Genomic DNA, 17392 nt, shown 5'->3' on the forward strand with positions numbered 1-17392 from the left:
GAGAACAAGTACAAAAGGAACTGTTAAAGAAAGAGTTACATTAACAAATCGTACATTTGTAATGTTGCTAAAACAGGAATTCAAGTCATGTATTTCACCAGATCTCAGAAGAAAATACATCTACTCCACTATATTTATTTGACAGCAAATATTACAAATTCACATTTTGCACATAAACAACAGCCATCAAATGATGTAATGTTGTGTTCTTCTGAAACACTTCTTTGATTGTTCAGTATGTCACAAAATTGGCAACTATTTGGATTTGAAAACCTAATTTGTATGATAAACTAATGAGGCTATTGTTATGAAGTTATTAATGACATTGGGGCATTGCTATTTAGTAATTTAAGAGTATTTAAGGTGTTTTAGCACTTTTCTTTATGTAAACATATATCATAAACATACATATATCATCTGGATGGAGATTTTTATATCTTTTACTGGATCGTTTTACATGGCAGAGATGAGCCCTTGAAGTGGCTGGATAAAAGTCCAATGACCAAAGTATAAGGCCTTTGAATAACTACCTACTTTTTTCCTCTGAAGGACGATACAGTTAAAATATGAAATTAAATATTTTTGTAATTAAACTATTTATTCGTATTTGAAAAATTCTTATATTTCAAAGACCAATGCAGTAATCAAGATTACCCAAATGCAAGATGCAAAAAAAGGGAATCAAATTAAAACAAGTCTTTATTTAAGCTGAAACACAAGTTCCAGAAATTAAAACAAAACAAAACAAAAAATCTCCATCCAAACACTAGACTGTGAGCACCTCCAGCTTCAACTTTGGTCTGCCGGCTCAGTCAGCCTACTGGCCTTGAGGCCGGTAAAATCTCCAACAAATCTGCTCTCTTTTTGCACCACCTGTGCAACCACAGAAACTCCACCTGTCTAACCTAGCTTCTCACCCATAGTCTGCTTCCCCGTCAGTTAAGACCACTCTAGTTTATACCCTGCTCTGTGACAGAGCACCCGTTACCCCCCAAACTCACTAGCCCCTACTTGATAGTAAAGTTCAATTAACTGAGTACTGACCACAAAGTCTGCTTCTTGGGTCTTGCCAGTACCTGATCATGATATTCTTAGGCTTTCTCTCTTGGCAAATATGACCAAATTGACAAAGACTCCTTACCTGAGAAAGCAGGTCCACTCACAAAGTTTTGGTCTCATATACATTTTCATAAATTGTATTTGAAGATCCATTTTCCTGTTTCTGTGATGGTGTTATGGTCTCACGGTCTAAATATCTGTATATATGATCAACAGCCACATCTTTAGTCAGTCCTACTCTGCTGGGCAGTTGTCCTTCAAGAGCTGCATACCTAATTAAAAATGCTTTTCATAAAGTGGACTGACACGAGGAAGTTAGTGGAATTAATTACCTTTGGTGACCAATTTTATCAGACTGATTTATATTGGCAGTTCAGTGAATCATTTATTATTTTAAAGGCAACAAACACAAGTAACCCTCCCACAGTAGGTGAGGGTCTGGTTCACTGTTCTACCACAGGATGCAGCGATTTCCTGCTGATCTACTACTAAACAAATACAGCAGCTGCACATTAACCAGCTATACACAGAAACTGTTTCTGTGTTAGGTCATATTTGTTGAGCTGTTTGTAAATCAGTCTTTCAAATAATTTGCCACTCTGTTGATGCTCTTCAGCAGAGCTAGCTACATGCTGAGGTACCGTATGTGCACCATAAATGCATCACAGTGGATGAGAAGGAAAAAGGGATGTTTTGGTGCTGGGAGGTCATTATTTTTAATACTTAGTAAATATCTCCAAAGTGTCCTAACTGGATGCAACGCTAGGGAGCAGCAAAAAAAACAAAAACAAAACATAAATAAAATAAAAGTATAATAATTTCAAAGTCATATGGTTAAACTTTCCAGTCAAATTTGATTACTCACTCAAGTGAAGGTGTTGGAATACTATTCTGGATCCTTCTGGCCCACTTTAACCCATACAGATAATGTGTTTTTTTTTTTTTATGCTGATTTTATTTCCACATGAACCATCACACATACAGTGCAGTACAACTAACTTTGGCTGATACATTTATATTAAAACAGGAAAGCTGGTATTGAAAAAGTAACAACAACAAGATACAAGATGTAAATTTCTACAGAGGCACGTGGAACAATAAACTGTTATACAGTGAAAAATGTTAATTTTTACAACTGATAACTTAAAAAGTCTTAACACTGACCTTCCTGTTGAAGAAATAATAATCTAACATACACACTGTCAGCACACCATAAGTCAACGTGGACAAAAAAAATTACAATTTAAATTACAATTTGAAGTAAAGCTCCATCAAAGCGGTTTTATTTTCAGTCAAATATTATAATAGACAATACTTTTCTTGTCTAAAACATCATTATAAGCTTAGAAAAAACCCCAAAACAAAACAAAATGTGTTTTTAGACCCTGTTATTCACAGTATTTAGTACACAAATACAGGGTAGCCGTTCAGTGGATTCGAGCCCCCAACCTTCCGATCATGGGACGACCACTCTACCTACTATCCCTGCCCTATAATAACACTGACCCCAGCCAAATACAAAACTAGTGAAAAAACTGTTTAAGAAGACGAGGAAGGCAAAAAACTTAAAAGCTGTAAAACCCTTCTGTGTTATTGTAGGGTCTTTACTTCACAATATAAAGCACCTTGAATGTTATTGCGATTTGGAGCTATATCAATAATTATTAATTGAATTGAGTAGGTTGACTCATTGCTGCCACTCTGGTGCACTTGTTATTAAATTTAGTTACACCAAACAGCTGAAACTGATTAACAACCCCGTTTGCAACTTAACTGACCAGATCAATATCACAGAAGTTTAATTGAATTGAAGCTATATGCTGATTAAAAAGTGTTCTTTTAATTTTTGGAGCAGTGTATTTACAGGATGGTAGATGGTAATCAGTAAAGACCGTTTAATGTCACATCTTAAATTTAAATTTTATGTATTGTGCTTATTTTCTAAAACTCTCCCTTTGACTTCATCACAAAGTCCATTTTACTTGCTGTTTCTGGAGCTTTTAATTACAACTCTTTCTTCTTATGAACAAATTGAATCATCAGTTATTACAAAGGTTATTTAGCGGTTATGTATATTACCAAAGTTTTGCAAGCTGCTGCACATAATTTGGTATAATGATACAAGTTTAAAGATAACTGGAACATATGAATGCCGTTATTGTTTCTTCTAATAGACTAATAGACTAGAGTTTTTTTTCCCCAATTAAAATTAGTGTTTTCGTAGTTGAGAGGAGATGAAAGATAGTAATCTTCCAGCTTTCACTGATTATCATTTTTGGCTTTGGCCATGGACTCCAGTCGTGTCTGTAGTTGCTCTATCTGTTGAACCAGATTATTGAAACTGGTCTCATCATAAAGGTTTTCGTATGTTATCTCTAACTGGCGTCTTTGATCACTAAGGTTTTGGTATTTTGTCTCTAACTGGAGTCTTTGATTTTCAAGGCTTTCATAACTGGAGCGTAACTTATTACTTTGATCACTAAGGGAGTTATATTCACTTTCTAGCTGGTCCTTTATCTTAGAAAGATCGTTGTAACTGTTCTGAAACTGGTCTTTTTCTTCAGTCAGATTGTTGTAACTGTTCTGTAACAGAGTTTTTTCCATTTTCCAATCAAAGTTGCTGTTGGTATCTGCATTTGACACATAAACAAATAAAGAAAAAAATCAACCAGAGTTATCTCCTTAGGGCATCATCAGCATACTAAAAAAAATACTCACATAAGAAAACCATGTAAATGAGTCCAGCCAGGAGGAGAAGACACAACAGAGCCAGAAACACTACAGCAGCTCTGCAGGAATTCTTCTTTGCATGTCCAGACGCTGAAGCAAACCAGAAATGTATTATTTGTTTGCTTCCAAATGAATGTACATTTTATCAAAGCTTCACATCACAGAACACATCACATCACTTAGAGTGAGTTGAATTTTGACATGAGAATAAAAGCCAGCACAGCCTTCATCAGTACACGCAGTGGTTTTCATTACCTCAGCGCAGGTTTCAGTTTTCTCTTGAGGCTACCTTACTATTTGTATCCAAATACAAATAGAATGCAGTATTATTATTAGCAAATAATATAATATAATATAATATAATATTATATTATATTATATATATAATATAATCTAGGCATTGCTAAATTATTTCATCTCATTCACTTGAATGTGTTTCCCATAATAAATGTTAGACTAATAGTGATAGTACTGATAGCAGAAGTTATCATTGGTAGGCTTCTTGGGTATTTATTTGGTAATCACATGTTATTCATTTAACTTTTACCTTTTTAATATGAAATTAATTATTACATCATTTTTACGTCATTAGTACAGGGCCACATTATTATTATTTTTTTTGCTTTTTCTTCTTTAATGTGGGGCAAAGAACAAAAATGATCATCTTTTTAAAAAGTCATGTTCTAAATTTATCCACATATTTGCACACTTACCTCAGCAGAAGTTGATCAATGCAGAAGCGAACATGAAAAAATTTACTGTGACACTAACTCAAACCCAGTCACCAAATGATTGTGTACTTACACTGCATTATTTACACTTACATGCATGACATACCATATTGTTGCCTTATTTCATACACTGTATGTATTAACTTGGTCAGTACACATAGTTTTCTGGGGTTGCCAGTCACAAAAATTACACTTGTAAGCTGACTCGAATGGTTTCTAAACTTATGTGCTGGATCTAACAATTATTTCTTTGCAGTGTTATCACGTCAGTCAACACCTGGGTGAAAATTATCACAAAAATTCATAAACATTCAATCAGGTTTTCAAACATAGGTTTTCAACAGATGTATTACCTGAGGGTGCAGCATCAGTTTGGTTGTGAAGCAACACATTACCATAAACATTTTGTGAATCGTGTGTCTCCCACTTCTTCCTGCTGTGTTTTCCTGAAAATCCGTCAACATTAGCATAGATATTATCCATTTCCATTCTAGAACTGCCGATGTCTGATGTTGAGGTGGCAGTTTGTAGATACTCTAATAAGGAACACCTTCTAAAAGAGGCCCAATTATGTATGTGTCTCTGCTCAACAGGAAATTGGTGACTGATGCAACTATTTTTAAAGGTGACTGTCTTTTTCTGTTTAACCTGTTTGCAGCAGCTACATGATTGCCGCTTCTATTTTAAATATACCATACAATACCATATTACTTTATTTATTAAGCACTTTTAAAAACACCACCATGGCCTATCAATATCACCAAACATAAAAGACAAACACAGGCCGGAGGGTAACAGATATAGAAACACAAAACAGCAGTAGAAGTTAAACAATAAAGGAGTACACAAAAAGTAACTCAAGATGACAGTGAACTTTTCTACTGAAGGCCAGGGTGTAAAAGTGTGTCTTCAAAAGAGATTTAAAAATGGCAAAGGGAGAAGTCTGATGTGAAATTGTGAAAGGTCTATCACCTCTGAGTTTGTGTTGCATCTTTGGAACGAGCAAAAGCATCTGGTCTGCTGATCTTAGAGAACAAGACGGGACATATGTTTCCAGCAGCTGGCACAGATAAAAGGGGCCACAACAAGCCTTTTAAAATAGATTAGTAAACAAACTGGAAGCCAGTGAAGGGAGGCTAAGATTTGAGGTGGCATGATCTTGCTTGCTTGCACCACATAAAAATCAAGCTGCAGCATTTTACACCAGCCGTAGGCAAGCAATGCAGGCCTGGCAAATTCTGATAAAAAAGTACATGGCAGAAAGGTTATAAGAGCATGCATTAATCTTTCAAGGTTGCATTTGGACAGAAGAGGCATGATTATTGGTAAATACATTTTTTGACCGTTACATACAGTGCTTTGAAAAAACAATTTGCGCCCTTCCTGATTTCTTAGCTCCTTGCATTTTTGTCACATTTAAATGTGAGAGTGTAGGTCTTTTTTGAGACCTTGGCAAAGTGGTTACTCTTTGAAATAACTTGTACTTTTACACATTTGTTTGAACCAATTATCTTGAAATCTGCAGTTGTTTTATAAATGGATCCGAGAGACTTTCTTAACTTCTATCTTCCACTTCAATCTACAACTCTTAGATCTTCGGTGAGTTCTGTCAAAGTCGCCCTTGTTATGCAGCAAAGAAAATTCAACATGTAAAAAGAGAAATGGCAGACAATTAAACATACCAACCAGACTTTGTAGTTGTTAGTTATTTTAGTCATTTAAGATGTTGACCTGTGTGATCAAACTTACTGCACTTCACAAATTGTGTGTGTGAGTTTGAAAAACAGCAAAACTATCTCATCAATATCACATATTCATATGCACATATGCAATATCACTGCTCACATATGCAGTATGCAGTCAAAGGATTGTGAGACAGCTTTCAGGCATTTGTACATGAAATGTGATTTTAAGTCTTCAGATGAGGAAGTGTATTTGCACGATGTTACTGGCTTACTTAAGAAGACAGTTTCTTTTCACAGATCCAGAAGTTTTCATTTTCACATGGTATGTCATTCCAGCTGTTTTCGAAATCAAAAAAATTTATTTCGACGCAGTCTTCATTTTTTCCTTCAAAACCATTGGGTTCATCAGGTCCCCAGTAACTGAAAAACAAACAAACAAAACAGAGAATTTAATCCAGGATGCATGCAGCTCACTATAATGTGGACAAGTTAGAAAGTTAGAAAATTCAAATAGCTTCCTTAAATCAACTGCAGTAATCTGGCACAACAATATGTGAGGGCATTAGTTTTGCCACTGATTAAAGTAGAATAAAACAATAATGTATAAACCTTTTGCTCAGTGGAGTCCCATCCACCCATTTCCATGTCCCTTTCATGGCTGTCTTAGTTAGTCCAATCCACATGATTTTTTTAAAGTTTCTTGTAAAGTCCTAGCAAATCAAAAGTAAATAATTAATTAATGGAACTAATCACGTATTTATGAATTTCTTTCCATTATTATTACGTCACATTCACAAACCTGCTCTTCTTTGGTGTTGATAATTGCCAGGTCTGCACCTCTCTGTAAACAGTCGTCTCTACTGTCGTTCCAGGATTTCGCAATAGAAGAAATATAATAGAAACTTGGGCGGAAATAGACCCATCCTTGTTGAAAATATTGATCTGTTGTTGGAGAAAAAAAAACAACATTTAATATTTCAGAGATTAACACATAAATTTACATTAACAGTTTTATTCTAAAGTTTGGCTCCTGTTAAAAATGAGAACATTTTAAATAGTCAGCTTATGTAAAAAATCTCTTTAAGCAAAATTATCAGACTTCAGAGGCGGTCTTTGCTTTATTTATTTGTTTATTTATTAATTTGCTGTGTTCAGTATGTTGTCATTTAGAGATGATATTCCTAATAAGGTCAACCCAGGGCCTTTGTGGTCACAGTTCAAATGCTCTGAGTCTTCTTAAAAGGGAAAGTGCTTGTTTTTTAAATAAAAGATAAACCAAGAGGCCGCAAGAATGCTGAACATAAGAGGCCTAAGAAGTATTATAGACTGCGAAAAGCACAACAATTTAAGCAGAGTCCAAGAATAAGAATTATAAAGCTGGAAATGAGCTAAATAGATCTCCTTTAAGTATTGTAAGTCTTGCTTACAGAACTTACACAATGTTTGCTAATGAGGAAGGGCCTTGCAAGGGTAAAAACAGTCAAATACAAAAAGTGAGAAGTAAAACGCTGTAACATGTTAAGTTTAAGTTGGTGTAAATTTTCATTTAATTAACTCTAGATGGTGAATAAAATCATGCCGCCTACCACAGAACAAAATCCTGCTGTAACCATTTGAATGTAATTCTCATTTACAGCTTGAGAATGTTGCATTAATTTGATTAGCGATAAAAAAGACTCATTTATTGTAATATATCCTACATGATACCCAGGTATACCAAAGTGTTGATATTATTAACCCTTAGTATATGTACATATATGTGTATGAAAGGCCTCTTTACAAAGTTTACAAACTCATGCTTACCAGTGAGGTTTTTCAGCTCTTCGGTCTCCACTGTCTCAATACATGATGTTTTACTGTCTGCAAAAGCAGAAACATGTCGTCAACAGAATGTAAGCCCTCCCTCCAAAAAATGCCTAAAATTACTTTTTCTTCAAACCGATACTGGAAAACATTTTGTGTCACAGTGAAATGTAAGTACCTCATGACTATGGCTTTATTTTGAGTTTTTTGGTACTCAAAAACTGAAACATGACTTTAACTGGAAAGTCTCTTCCTTTTTCTAACGCAATCTTTAGGGGTTCTTTGGTTGCATTTTGACTTGATGTTTTTGAATCTAAACTTCCCCAAATCTTTTTTCTCTGTCTGAATGTCAAACAACTATTAATTCTAACAGTACGTATTACAATTCCTTGCCCTCAGTATTAGTGAACTAAATGAAAACTAGACACAGGATTACAAATGTTTCATCTTGTCATTAATCAATGATGTACACAGTGATAAAACAACAAAACTAAACTAGGGCAGTACTCTGTTCCAATATCTGATTTTAAAAAAAGTGTGTAAACGTTTAATTACGTTACTTACAGAAAGCAAAACGCAGGGAGATGTTGACAGCAGCTTGGAGGATACACAGGAGTCCAAAGCTAACAGCAACCAGTCTCAATAGTTTTCTCCCTGCAACACACCCATATAAAAAGTCCTCTTTAAGTAGCCTCTTTAAAGAAACAGGTCTGCAGAATTTTTGGGCTAACCTTACTCATCTAAACCTGACAAACTCACAAAACTGAAAGATATCTGCATTTCCATGTTTTCATTTAAATATTAGGCAAATATGCAGTATAAACAATGATTGTTTGGAAAGTTATTATAAATGAATTTTCTTTATGTAGACGATGATCCTGGTAAAAGCATTTTAGTGGAAAATTATGTTGATGAGTTATGTAAAAACAACTGTAAAACTTAAAACAGTTACATCAATTTGCGAGCATGGTGGAGTAAGAATGTGTCGTGGTTTTGCAAAGGAAAGAGAGAACAGAATGCAGAAGATGGACACAGCATGGCACTTCTTTCCCTGTAACCCAGGAGCGCCTTCGATGCAAGTTTCTGTATGCTTATGCGTTTGTGGTATTGATGGTCTACATTTTTTTTCTGTGCAGTTCTGTGAAAATATTTTTTGTTGTTTACTCAATTGCTCTGTATATAGCTATACATCCCATACCCTGGTTCACTCTCCACCCCCAGCATTACTGTACATGAGAACTTATGTCTTTGTTTTTTTAAAATACCCATTAAATTAGAATTCACTTCGATGCACAATAGCAGTTAGTTATGTTCATAAATGATAGTTTGGTAGAGAAGGAATTGACTAATATAAACAGAAATGGAGAACACAGTTCTAGATTCTGCTGTCACTCTGCCAAAGTTTCTAAACATTTCCTGTTTGGTTTTTTTGGGGTTTTTTTTTTCAAAAATCTTGTAATTTTGGTGGCACTGACTTCTTAATTCATTCAAAAAAAAAGTTGAGTTCTAGGAATTTGAGGTTTTGGGTCCATCCATTCGCTTCTTCTCGTCTTTTTTCAGGGTCGCAGGGGGCACTGGAGCCTATCCCAGCTGTCTTGGGGCAAGAGGCAGGGTACACCCTGGACAGATCGCCAGCATGTCGCAGGGTTAACACATAGACAGAGACAACAATTTGCGCTCACATTTACATCTATCGGCAATTTAGTTTTCTAATTAACCTATTCCCACTAACTGCATGTCTTTTGACTGTGGGAGGAAGCCGGAGTACCCACGCAAACACGGGATGAACATGTCAACTCCACATAGAAAGACCCCAGCCTGATGGTGGAATTGAACTCAGGAGCTTCTTGCTATGAGGCAACAGTGCTAACCACCGTGCTGCCCAAATAAATACAGAAGAGAGAAAAGCTCATTATTAGCTCACAAAACAGCAAAATGAATAAAATGACATATTAGATCAGTAAGAGTTTTCATTGCAAAATATGTATACATCAGTAACATGTGTACATCAATTATTGCTTCATTTAAAATATACCTTTAAAAATGTGTTTTTCTCGTTGCTATTAAAGAAAAATCTAAATGATTTATTTCTTACCTGGTGCAGCAGCAGCCCCTTGACTGTGTTTATTAGAGCGACTTCTGGCTGACACATCAGGCAGATTTGCATAATCCATAGTAATCTCTAGTTGCTCTCTATGGGCAGCTCTTGCCATCTTTTAAACAACTGCCTGGAGAGTGTCAATGATGATGTAGAATCCACTTCTTCTTTTATACTTTTCTGTTTGCTTGTTTCCTCTTTCTGTCCTTCACTTTGCTCAGTATTACATAGGTTTTACCCTTCACCCCCCACCTCCAATGGACCAGTTCCTCTGGGGGAACACCCAGTGTTCCAAAACCAGTAATTCTATTGGGATTTGTCTGTCATAATTAATAGTGATTTGTTGCAGGTGGCAGTTTGTCTGTAGTATAGGGTCTCCCAAGGAAAACTAATGCTAAAAGCAGTTCTTTAGAACGCTATGGAAAAGGCAACAGTGGTAGGTGGTCTGGTAGTCTGGCCTTTCCCGATGATGATCAGCCAGGGCACATGGGCCAGCCCTGCTATGCATCCAGAACCGGCGGGAGGAACCATAGGAGTTTGATCCAGTGTGGATGAGGTGGTGGTCAAATTTGGAGGACTCAGTGATTTAATCTATTTTAAATATATTTATAACTAACCTTTATGGATTGCTTATGAATAATTTATGCATAATTGTACCCCGAGCCTTTAAAGTGCAGCTGTTTTCTCTTTTATTTAATCAATTCCTTTGCTTCCTGTAATACCTTGTGAACCTTCTTTCTTTTCTTTTTTTTTTTAAAGTAACCCATAAATAGGGTTGGACTGGTAATTTGGTGTATATAAATAAAACTGAATTGAATTGAATGAGTCATTATATATATTTTGCACTTTTTACAGGCTACAAGCCAGCCTATAGCCTGGAATTATACAGGCTACAGGCTGGCTTGAAGGGTAACTGTGCACTGGCCCTACAAGCACTGATAGCAGCCCATTGGTTAATTTTTATTACGACAATATATTGCCCAATCAAATCTAAACCAACCTCTGTGTGGCTCATAGCATTTATATTTATATTTTATATTTTTCAGACACATAGCAATATCTTAATTGTAGTGAAACCTGATATTGTGAAAAGCCCAATTCAACATAATGACAAATAATATGCGATAAATTAAGACCATACAAATTATAATGAAGGACAGCATTGACTCGTTTTGTTAAACATGATAATATTTAGCAAGTCATTTTAATATTAATGTATTTAAGTCTTTTAAAACTAGAAACACTGGGTCATTTATTAAAATGTTTGTTTGCAGAATTGTAGATGCCATTTACTAACAGTACCATCGACGGCAGTAAAAATGTTGTGGTTAAAAAAGGTTGTGAGGCCGCAGAATAAATAAATAAATGGCAAAGATTTTTCTTCCTAGTCATGCAGCCATGTGGGAAAAGAATAGCAACAATAAAAATGTTTTGAATGGTAATGCTTGAGGTGACAAGCCAAAATTTCCAACATTGCATAACTCTTAGTGATCGATGACAAAGCGGAGACTACGTAATCTTCCTGATGAAGCAACAGAGTGTGGTAAAAGTTCAGTTTTCCAAAGGAATATGTCAGATCTCTTTACAGAGACCCAAACAGCCAGGGATTAAGTTTTTAAAAAATGTACATTGAAGGCTAAAAGCATTAGAGAATCAGGGAGAGCTAGACAGGAAACAAAACTGACAGAAAAGAAAATGAACCCCCCCCCCCCCCCCCCCCCCCAAAATGAATGAGACACAGGGAGGCACAGACAGAAAAACAAGGAAGATGATTAAGAATACCATGATGAATACTACAATTAATCATGAATCAAATCACAAAACTCAGCTGATCACTAGAACCCACAGTGTGAAACAGCAAAAGACTCATTTTACATTTTAATTTAGTGTCAACATTGACAGTGAAAACCGATTACTTAATGGTTGATGTTGCATTATTTGGAAGTGGAACTGTATAGGTAACAGACTGATGTAACACACATCATCAACTGTGCAACTCCAACAGTCACACTGGGCTCAGGTGCACATATCCAAGTTTCCTTGAGCATGACTGTGAAAAAGACTGCAAAGGTATAACGAGGACAAAGAAATAGTACATGCAAAAAGGTTGTGAGTTGCAATTATCTCCAAAGCAATACATGCTTTAACGCTTAGATTGAGGATGTGATATTCAGTTTGCATCCTAAACACCATAACAAGACTTAAGGATGAGAGGGACAGGCTTGAAATGAAACTTTATAATTTTATTTAATCTTTTTCTGTTGTTGCCCACAGCTTGATTATGGGAAATCTGGGAGTTGGTGTCTAAAAATTGAAGGTTTTTTAAAAAATGCAAAAATAGTTCCTTATTATACAAGTGTCCCAGGATTTTTTATGCAATGACTCCTGGTGCATATTGCTAATTGTATTTCAGAATCAATTACTAAGCAGGTATTTATGTATTTGATAACAGTATTAATTCCAATTTTGCCACTGCGAAGAAAGCATACAAGAAATAAATGTTTTTCCTTCTTCCTTTTTAAAATATTGTATTAAGTTAATGTATTCGATCAGGCAGTTTAGAAGAGCAAATGTGAATTAATTAAAATGTCTAGCATTTTAGGCTATAGAGTGTCTTTTCTGAAACTGGCACTAGGAGTCACTAGAGTTATTTGCACAGTATGATCCTAGTTTCAGCTTCAGTATAGTCTGATATGCAAGTACGATGTACAGTTTAAACATCTAAACAGAATACATGATTTATATTCATAGTACAATAAATGCCACTGACACATTTCCATCATTGTCTTGTCTGTGATTTTCTTTTTCTTCTCTCACAGAGTTGAGCTGTGGTGCGTCTTCTCAGCGCAGTCTTTCACAGTGGAGGGAAGTAAACTCTAGTTACTTCCTCTCTAACCATCTGCTTTTGGGTCCAGTTCTCAAACACACCGGCAAACCCCGCCGTGAAACTTTCATTCAAATTCAGCATAAATTCAGCTGAATGTTTTACAGAACTATTAGAACAAGGGTCATTCTTGTGAAAACAGTTCGAGAAAATAGCATTATATCTAAATAGATGAAACAAAAACAAATACATACACGGAAACATGGGAAAAAATAAAATGAACAACAATATATTTGGTATATTGCAAAAAGACTAAAGTTGTATTAAATACTTTTGGGCGATACAGTATGATACATGATGACATGTCACATGGTCTGCTTCTTCCTGCTTAAAGTAAAGTGCTTCATGCTGAACTGTGTAGTACTTTTTTTTGATGGATTTAAACATATTTTGGACAGATTATGTGTACAATGCAGCGAAGGTCTGAATGTTGATTGTACATGAAAGAGAAACAGGGTATCATCTCTGTGACAGTGGTAAGAGATTTTATATTTTTGAAAAATAACATTAAGACATTTGTTAAGACAGTTTTACAAATCCAGTGATTAGTTTTTAAGCAAGTATGTCATTCCATTTGAGTAACATATCACTGTTGTAATTTAGTAACTTGGCACAATCCTCTTCAATATGTTCGCCTCCTCCATTGTCAGGCTGTGGATGGTACCAGTAGCTGTGACCGGAAAAAATTGATAAAAGGACAATGTTCTAGTGAAATCTATTTTGCACTAATAATAATGGGAAATAAAGTTAACTAATAGTGTATGAAGTTTAAGCCTAGAGTGAAATATTTTAACTGTCAGCAAACTGGATATACTGGATTTTGCATTCACCTTCATGATCTCCAGAGGAGGACAAAAATAAATCCAGTGTTATCACTGGGTCAGAATTATCCAATACTACACTAAAATCTAATTATATTAACATTAGCTGCAAATTTACTTTGCATTAGCATTCCAATACCTTTTGGCCAAAGTTGTCCCATCCACCCATTTCCAGAAATTTTCCTCATCTTGGTCAGTCAGGCCAAGCCAAACTCTTTTGCCCAGGCTCATAATGAACACTTTATTGTAGAATACACTCGAAAACAATGTCTACTGTGCTTTTTGTGGCTTAGCAGCACACCGTGTATTTTTTTTAGGTACTTTTCTCATATAGTGAAACAGAGGCAGAAAAACACTAACGTTCCCACAGTAGGTGAGCATGTTATTATTCATGGAAAGATATTGATCTGTAAAATCATCTACCACAGGACGCAACAATTTCCTGCTGACCTATTTCTGAATGTCCAGAATTCATTTGCAGGTGGGCACTTAAAACATCAGCAACCACACAGTTTGGTATGAATGTATATCTCAAATACATGTAAAACAATAAAATACAGATTATGCCCTCCTGAAATTGACAGAGCTTCTTGGCCTGCTGGGTCTTCCCAAAGCAAATTGGTCCTGGGTAAGGGGTCTGACCAAGATTCAACCCCCATGGAAGAAACTAAATCAAGGGATCAGTCTACTCTGCCAGGGCCCCACTCTGGAGCCTGGACACAGCCCAAAAACACAACATGGGCCTGCCCTCCTGTAGTTCCACATCCTGCAGGGGAGCCTGCAATGTTAAGTGCATAAATGAAGGACCCCGGCGATCTGATCTGTGGTTGTTTATTTACTGTGGGGAGTATAAGAAACATCAAAACCCACCACATTTCTACACATACACTCACTGCAACTGTCTGTAGTTGTCTGTAGTCAGCAACGCTCTCTTCAGGTCCACAAATATGCAAGCACGATGAGGAAACCACAAATACTTCTTCACTGTGTAAAACAAAATCAAGAGAGAGAACAAGATAAACCACCCAAAAAAGACATTTTGTTCAGATCTATAATGTACAATGCTCTATACAAAAAACGAATTAGTGAATTAAGAATCCTGTATTATTGCAAGCTCTTTACCTTACAATGTAAAGATAGTATTCCCGCTGTTTCTCTTAACATTGATTTCTGTTGCAGCTGTAAGGTTGTATTCATAGAATTTTAAGACTTGCTTAGGACCAGGCAATCTTTTACTATGTTCTTTTTATGTGATGTGTAATTTAAATATTTAAACTTTGGTGGAGTTAAATGAATATTTTTTGAGCCAAAACAGCAGCACCACCATGTGGCCATTTAAAGAGACTTCTGTAATTTAAAAATAAAGCAAATGGGATATTGCACATGAGATAAAGTGGCAGGAGTGAGCAGCAGTACAATCTGAATAGTACAAAATTTTGAGTGGCAGTTAGTACAGTATTGCACAGAGTAAGGTTTTTATCTGTTTGAATACTAATAAGAATGAAGTGACCAGTGCAGAGTGTACAATGTACTTGTGAAACTGTAGGACAGATTCTCAGTGCATCTGTGGAGTGTGTGTGTCTGTTTAAGTGTTGTGGTTGAGGTGTCGTATGGCTTAATGGTAAAATATGTTTTTAAGTCTCGTAGTCCAAGCAGACAGACTCCTGTAACATCTGCCAGATGGTAGCAAGGAGAACAGCTGATGTGCTGGGTGGCTGTGGTCCTTGATGATGCTGTGTGCTTTGCAGAGGCACTGCTGGAGATAGATGTCCTGAATGGCAGGAAGCCTCATGCCAGTGATGTGCTCTGCTGCTTTTACCAGCCTCTGTAGTGATTTCTGGCTGCTGGCAGAGCAGCTTCCGTACCAAACTGTAATGCAGTTTGGTGCTCACAATTACTGATCATCAGGTAATCCAATGCATTTGATCACCTGTACCTGACTGCTACTGTGGAAGTATGCATACTTCCTAAATATATTTGGGATATGCTATATACAGATATACAGAATATAGAGATTCTTTATATCACACACTGTCATGTACAAGGAAGTGATAATAAGGACTTTTAATGCAAAGCTTATACTGTAGAAAACAGTGAGCTGACAGGATCAGTCATATACATTTCATGAACTTCTTTTCTGTTTTCTATCACTGTGTGATGAGTTTGGATGCTGATTTATGTAGCTAGTTTCTTCTCACAGATCCAGACTCTCTCAAGGTCACATGATTCATCATTCCAGGTGTTTTGGAAATGAAAGTTCTTTATTTCTGCACAGTCCTCGTCTCTTTGTGGAAAACCATTTGGCTCAAAAGTAGCCCAATAGCTGAAACACAAACAAAATACAATATTTCAAAAAACAAAAAAACAATGCAAAAGACACACTCTCTCTTTAAGATTAGGCTTCAAACTTTTCTTTTTGATTAAACTTATTGTCAGGGCTGAATCAGGTGATCCTGTATCCTTAGTTATGCTGCATTACTCTTGGGCTGCTGGGGGGACTTCAGTGATTCACTGAGTGTTTCTTCTTTACACATCTCTTTTCACTCCCTGTGGGTTTATACACCACTCCGTACTTAATCAATCATTTGCTGATATGGTAACTGTTGGGGTTCCTTTTTAATATTTTAGGAAGTTTACGTTACAGGATAAAGCACTTGAGGTGACTGTTGTGAAATGGCAGTATATAAAGTGAATTGAAAAAAACAATGATTTAGTAAACAAAGTTGTAGTCTTTAATGGAATCTGTACAAAAAAAAAATTCAGATATCAAAAATTATGTTGCTATAAGACTGCAATATTTTTCCTGTTTGTCAAATCATTTTGGGAAATCTCTTCTAAAACATCAAGCCATCATGTTGTATCCATATTTTTAAACTGTATTTGACCCCAACAGCAACAAAAAATAAAAAATAAAAATACATGACATATTACTCAGTGCCCAAGGTTTTGTGCTTTTCTGAATCTTATTTTGTGTATGAGTTATGTTTTGGGTTCTTCTTAGCAAAGTTAAGTTAATCTTGTTCCTCTGTTTTTCAGCTGTTTTTAGTTCCCCTCTTGTTTCCACTCTTGCAAATCTTGTCTGATCCTTCCTTCATGTTGTCTGTGTAGTTGTGTATTCCAATGTTTTCTGAGCTTATCTTATTACAGAAATTTTGGATTTGAACTTTGTAACATTTGGACTTAATGACATTAAACACTTACATTGGCTTCAACTTCTGCCTCCTACAGTGGGGCAAAAAAGTATTTAGTCAGCCACCGATTGTGCAAGTTCCCCCACTTAAAATGATGACAGAGGTCAGTAATTTGCACCAGAGGTACACTTCAACTGTGAGAGACAGAATGTGAAAAAAAAATCCATGAATTCACATGGTAGGATTTGTAAAGAATTTATTCGTAAATCAGGGTGGAAAATAAGTATTTGGTCACCTCAAACAAGGAAAATCCCTGGCTCTCACAGACCTGTAACGTCTTCTGTAAGAAGCTTTTCTGTCCCCCACTCGTTACCTGTATGAATGGCACCTGTTTGACCTCATCATCTGTATAAAAGACACCTGTCCACAGCCTCAACCAGTCAGACTCCA

At 36.0% G+C, this 17392-nt stretch overlaps 1 protein-coding gene across 1 annotated transcript; it reads right to left on the minus strand.

The window, feature by feature from the left end:
* Nucleotides 1-5839: 5839 nt before the first annotated feature.
* Nucleotides 5840-10366, minus strand: LOC146516636 (CD209 antigen-like protein A). Its single transcript, XM_085163221.1, has 7 exons — nt 10104-10366; nt 8573-8662; nt 8009-8065; nt 7005-7147; nt 6815-6915; nt 6478-6625; nt 5840-6140 (listed from the first exon to the last, which is right to left on the minus strand). Exons 1-6 carry the CDS (start codon nt 10219-10221, stop codon nt 6478-6480), a joined length of 657 nt encoding a protein of 218 aa, XP_085019347.1. The 5' UTR covers nt 10222-10366; the 3' UTR covers nt 5840-6140.
* Nucleotides 10367-17392: the final 7026 nt, after the last annotated feature.

The sequence above is a fragment of the Neolamprologus multifasciatus genome, chromosome 6 (genome assembly GCF_963576455.1).
Source record: "Neolamprologus multifasciatus chromosome 6, fNeoMul1.2, whole genome shotgun sequence".
NCBI classification, from domain to species: domain Eukaryota; kingdom Metazoa; phylum Chordata; class Actinopteri; order Cichliformes; family Cichlidae; genus Neolamprologus; species Neolamprologus multifasciatus.

Bases quoted from the DNA above. Each gene is read 5' to 3' on its own strand.
- LOC146516636 (XM_085163221.1), bottom strand. From the start codon at position 10,221: ATGGCAAGAGCTGCCCATAGAGAGCAACTAGAGATTACTATGGATTAT. The intron at 8,066-8,572 runs GTAAGTAACGTA...CTGCTTTTGCAG, and splicing joins CTCCCTGCGTTTTGCTTTCT to ACAGTAAAACATCATGTATT. The intron at 6,626-6,814 runs GTTTATACATTA...TTTGTTTTTCAG, and splicing joins GGGACTCCACTGAGCAAAAG to TTACTGGGGACCTGATGAAC.